The sequence below is a fragment of the Ambystoma mexicanum genome, chromosome 2p, assembly GCF_040938575.1.
Source record: "Ambystoma mexicanum isolate Mex_15411 chromosome 2p, UKY_AmexF1_1, whole genome shotgun sequence".
In the NCBI taxonomy this organism is placed as follows: Eukaryota; Metazoa; Chordata; class Amphibia; order Caudata; family Ambystomatidae; genus Ambystoma; species Ambystoma mexicanum.
The window spans coordinates 1,362,155,138-1,362,161,137 of NC_090923.1; the positions used below are offsets into that span (position 1 = coordinate 1,362,155,138).

A 6,000-nucleotide genomic window follows, 5' to 3' on the forward strand; every position below is an offset into this window, starting at 1 on the left:
TTAAACTGTATTCTCTACTGCAAAGGGAGCCAATGACGACCTTTCCAAAACTCTGAGATCTGTGTTTTTCGTGGAAGTGAGAAAATCAATCGTACCGCTGAGTTGTGTGTGACCTGAAGCCGCTCAAGTTGGTATTTGCGTATGCTAGCCAACAGAGCATTACAATAGACCAACTTGGTGTTCGTAAGAGCTCCCACCATTGAACGGTCTTTCTCAGAGATGAGCGGAAGTAGGGGTTTCAGGAGTTTAATCTGAAAATAACAGGCCTTAATAATGTGGTGGACCTGTATCTTACAACTCATACTGGACTGCCAAATATAGCCCAGATTTTTTATTGTCTGTGTATACTTGGCAGCCACTCCGAACAGAGCTGGACAGGGTGCCAAGACCAGCACATCGGCCGGTTTCTTTTTTGGACATAGGACCATAATCTCCGTCTTAGACAGGTTTCATTGGAGTCTATTGACCAGCATCCAACATTGAATTCTTTTGGCACATTTTAATGATCTGCTCCACTGCCTCCAAAGGCTGCCTTAGGCGAACATAATCTGTGTATTGTCCTAATATGAATGGTAACGCAGATCGAATTGGGCAAATATATTAAGCAGTGGGTGGATATATTAAACAATATCGGAGACGGGGATGAACCCGGCAGAACTCTGCAGTTTACAAGCAACAGTTCAGACAGTTATGGGCCTTCCTTGACCTGTTGCGAGGGGTTGGACAGAAATGATGTAAACCACTGACTAGCCTTATCGAACATATGTGCCAGTGATGATAACCTGGATTTAAGTATGCTGAATTCCACTTTATCGAAGGCTGCCGACAGGTCAAGCATGCTTATATCACCATTGTCAGCAGTCTTGAGAAGATCATCCCAGTAGAACAGTCTTGGTCCCGTGGCCTGCTCTGAATCCTGATTGGTAAGGGTTGCGGATGTTATTTTCCTTCAGAAAGACCTGTAACTGGGTGGTGACAACCTTCTGCAGGATTTTTGCAGGCCATAAAAGGCCCGCAATGGGGCGATAGTTGGTGTGTTCTGGTCCATAGTAGGCTTTTTTAGCAGTGGAGTCAGGTAGGATTTTTTTAATTGAGCAGGTACATAGTCTTGGGTAAGTGAGGCATTCACCAGAGTCTGGATCGGCTTGCTGAGAGCATGAGCATGTCTGGCCAAATAGGCTGGAATAGGGTCATAATTATGAGTAGTAGGTTTTAGCTGGACAGTCGGTGACTCAATACTTTCTTCTGTGACCAAGCAGAAGGTGAACTCTGGCACGGTCACTTGTCGGAGTCTAAATGCTCCACAGCTGCCTCAATATAGGGGGTTGTTATTTGGGCATCGATACAGGTCGATTTATTCTGAAAAAAAGTATTAAAATCGTAGGCCATCTTTTAAGATTCTGGTAGACTAGTTTGCAAATGGGTCTAGAACCATTTCTAATAACCCTAAACAGGGTTTTAGGTTGATTGTCTGCAAGGCCAATTTCTTTTTGTAGACATTGAGCTTTAGCTAATAGGATCTCCATCTTGTATGCCCTCAATGCGAGCCTGACCCTAGTATGATTGATTTCGGTTCCGGACCTGAGCCATTTCTTCTCAGCCTTCCGGTGTAGTCCTTTAAGATTTTTCAGCTTCTCATTATACCATTGATTGTTTTTCTTAGGCACGTTGCAAATTTTTTGGGGTGGGGGTGTATTATCATAGTTGCCTGCAGCTATGACATCATTTTTGTATATAATGTTGCACAAGTAATATCCATTTGTGCCATTGTTATATTAACCAATAGCTCATTGTCTGAGATAAAATCCATAAACTTTTTCCACCAACGCAGTTCTGACGTTGTGGGTAGCTTCTGTTTACTTGACATGTGGTTAATGGACATAGCAAAGGAAACCATAAAATTATCTGACCAGCTCACTGGCCTGTTTTCTTAATGACTTAGATTAAGGCCTCTAAACAATATGGGATCTAGGCAATGCCCACTTCTATGTGTTGGAAGCAGAGATTAAATACTAAGTTCATGAGATTCGAGAATATCTTTCAAATATTTACAGTCAGCTTGCTCTGGCTTGTTACACCATATGCTTAGATCACCCAAAATAACTATCTTTGGGAAACATAGTGCTTCAGTCCCGAGATAGAAATCTAGGGTGTCTAAAAAAAGACTAGCTTACCCAGGGGGTCTATAGCAAAAAATTAATTTGCAAGAGTCATTAAAGGAAAGCAGACAAGTACAGGCCAGTACCTGGGATGTAGAATTCCAATTCATAGTGTGAAAGATAAGAAGATCAAGTATTTTTGTACAGTAAAGCAACTCCCCCCTCCTTTACCCTACTCTCTGTTGAGCCACTTGATCTGGTAGTTGGCCGGTACCAGGAGGTGAAAAGAGTTTGTACAGGTAGAGGTAAGCCAAGACTTGGTTATAAAAAAATATCTAGATCCATAGTTAAGATAAATTCATTAATGGCAGTAGCATTCTTAATGGCAGATCTGCCATTAATTAGGGCCATTGTTAATTTCAATACCATATTGGAATCTGCAATCCCCATGGGTTGAAAGTTGGAGATCTCAAGGGACCTAATTTTATTCAAGGCGCGAAGTGCCTTGCTGTAGGTCCCTGAGGGACAGTAGTGTATTTCTAGAATAGTGTTTTCTCTGTATAAATTCCTATGTATAGGCTTCCAGGAAGGACGTATACCTCTGCAAAGCAGCAGTGTAACGTGTGCACTATTTTCATGATACAGAGTGAGTGGGGTGGGGCGGATAAGACTTGCCCCACAAATAGCTTTGGGCAGAGTTCTCTGCGTACGCCACATAGTGACTTGTCAGTGTCGCTCTGACACTGTCGTGCCTGTTGGGCAATAAATACTGGCAGGAACTACAATTCCCTTGGGAACTGTAGTTCTTTGCTCAGAAAGCATAAGTGCCAAAACAGCTGCACGTTCAGTTGGCTTCAAGAACTAAGCACAGTCTAAAAGTTAAACAGGAGCGAATACAATGTAATCTGAAATTTTAATGAACAGTTTTATAAAAATACTTAGTTCATGGGTTCCTCATGTCTCCCCCTCCCCGCAGCCATCCCCACTAATAGAGAGCGCTGAAATGACTTCAGAGGAAAAGGGAGTGTCAAAAAGAGAACAATTATTTTACTCTTAGAGTTCACTGAGCTGCCGAGTACAGGGGAAAAGGGGTGGAACTGAAATCCTCCCCCCACATCCCCCACCCCCTGCTGGGGTACAAACTTTTCTCATTCCAGTTGCCTGGTGAGTAATATCTTAAGTAGCCATCTACCAGGAAAAAACATTACCCCAGGAAAGTAATTTGCTCTATCATGGGGAAGGTTAGGTTTTGCTCCTACTCTTCTCACCAGAACATTTCCAGGGTTTGGTATTTTGTTCCAACAAATAACTGTTTAGGAAGGAATGTATTGACTAGATGCCCATTATAGCCTTCCTATTTGCAATTGTGACCCCCATCCATCCATCCATCCATCCATCCATGCAGCTAGTTAAACGTCATAAAACTGAATGCTTCAATGGGGGCAGGGGTGGGGGCTTTAGTGTGTTTGGTATATTCAATACTTCAAAACAACTGGACCTAACTACATAGAATATGCATGCCCCTTATGTTGCATGTAATTTCAACAAGCTTGTGGCTATGCTTTAGTTTCCTGCCCTGGAAACCCATTATAAAAATGTAAGTCCTATTACTTTACTTTTACAACAGTTTTTCTTTTTCTTTCTAATAGAGTATGGGCTCCCAAGATGACGACTCGGGAAACAAACCATCCAGTTATTCTTGAACATGACACTGCGCTTTGTCTCCTGGACATTTTCGGATCATCATTAGGAATCTGGAACTCCTGCAAAGAAGTCCTCTGAGGAGAATGGAGACTCTTGGCTGGACATTTAATTCAAACCAACACATATTTATGAACTCTTCTATATGCCTGTGTACCTTCCAAAATATTCTACAACAACCAGAAGGAAATTCTCAAAAATAAACTCTGTGGTGGATTTATCTGCAGTTCTCATTTGTTTCAAATAACGTTTTATTTGGAGTGGCTTATCTGTATTTTAAACCAGTCAATGTTTTACCCCTGCTAGGGTTACTGTAACCAAATTTTATTACATCTTATAGACTAGCTCCACTCACTAGAACAGTAGACGTGTTTAATATTAATACATATTGCCATTTAGTATGGTCGGAAAGCTGTGTACTTAAGTCCAGGCCATGCTATAAATCTTATTTTAGCAGGTTGTAAAAGCAAAGCGAACAATATCTGCATTGTCACGCCACACAGAGTGCCGAGTTATTTGTGGATTTTGTTGAGCATTTATTGCTGCTTCTGCCATGTTAGTACGCTTAAACGTGTTTGTACATTTTTAGCACTAGGCCTAAAGTAATTCTACATAGCTGGTGTATTAGGAACATACTGGATTTTGAATTTCTGGATGGGAAGGTTGTCTTCTATGGGATAGAAAGTACTTCTCCAGGCAAGTATTTAATTCTCTAACTTCTTCCACAGTGGTATAAAATGCTAACCGGGCCCCCATCGGGATTAGCCAATCGTGCCTGAAAACACTTTCCGAGCTGGTACATGTTAAGTATGAGACTAATGATGGATGGCAAATTATATTTTCCTGCAAGAAAATGTCTGTACACATACATTGCAGAAATCTAATGTACATTTTGACCACACTGTCGTCACCCCTCCTGCTGTACCAGATGAGGATTGGGGGAGAGGTGTGTGGGAAGCAGGGAACTGTTGTCTTCATTCCTGCAGGACGGCCCCAGGAGGCTAGCATGGCTTTACCTCACCACCCTGTCACTTTATGAGGATCCACCGAGATCAATCCTCTCCCTGCTGGTTTGAAATGTCTCCTCTGTCTGGCATCATCTGGAGTTAGTTTGTGGTGTCATCAGTTTGCTTTTGACATGCAGATCTTTGCCTCTTTCCAAGGCAGTCCTGAGATGGCTTTGAGTTTGACATGCTGTCTGACACAAGTCACCAGCAAGATGAAAGAAAATTGACTTAAACCCAGCCCTGCATTCCTGTAGTCTTCCATGTGTAGTACAAACATAAAATCATGGTCTTTAAAGTTTACTGGCTCCTGAAACAATCTACCTGTTGACTTATTTGGGGCACCGTAGGGCGCAAACCATAAACTGCCATCCTCCAAAGAAGAGTGCCTCAATGGGCTACAACGGATTTACTCAACAGTTGTGGTTCAGGCTTTCTTAGTTGCGCCTCAGGTCGTCTGCAATACTCTGCCCCTTCATTTGGACCCACATCAGTGTTTCACCTCCCCCTGTTTAGAAGCACAGAAAGACCCACTTTAACCATTGCTTTCCCCCCTTAATTTTAAATTGGGTTTATATGTTCCAACGTTTTTATCTTGTTCGATGTTTTGTGATAGTCAAAGGCATACATTGTCATTAGGATACAACAACAGCATTGCATTAAAACTGCACAAATATACATTAGAACATGATAAAGGAATGCAAATATACACTAAGAGGCAATTGTAAAAGCTGTTCTAGAATACCACACCAATAAAAGCCATCTTTAAAAATCAATCAAAGGCAATACTCCTAAAGTCAACCTAATTACATCATTACCAGTTTCCTTAATAGTTGAGGGGCATATGTAATTCTGTGGGATTTTGAATGAAGGAAGTTATAACTACCGGGTGTGCAATGCAAATGAAGCATATAATCTTGTGTTTTGTCTGAATTTGTGGCAGAGGGCATGTCGGACGTCATTAATTCAAGAGGGCCGAGGCTACAATCTATGAATCGGAATTTGATCTGTAAATCCTCTGAGTGATCATATCCAATATTTTCTAAGGACCTTTTTTGTTCACCATAAAAACTGAATACAGAAGGTCCTTAAAATAATTTGACATCTCTTATTTAGAAGTTTCTATTCGCAGTTTGTTTTTCATGATTTCTAACATTTTTTTTCCTTCTATTTTGTTACATGTTATGGTAAATAAC

General features: G+C 41.3%; 1 protein-coding gene across 1 annotated transcript in view; it reads left to right on the forward strand.

Annotated features, from left to right (window-relative positions):
- Positions 1-4,020, forward strand: part of COPS3 (COP9 signalosome subunit 3) — a 351,396-nt gene extending 347,376 nt beyond the window's left edge. Inside the window, exon 12 of the mRNA XM_069645733.1 lies at positions 3,749-4,020. Coding sequence (XP_069501834.1) covers positions 3,749-3,802 — 54 coding nt within the window. The 3' untranslated portion in view covers positions 3,803-4,020. The remainder of the gene's footprint in view (positions 1-3,748) is intronic.
- The last annotated feature ends 1,980 nt before the right edge of the window (positions 4,021-6,000 follow it).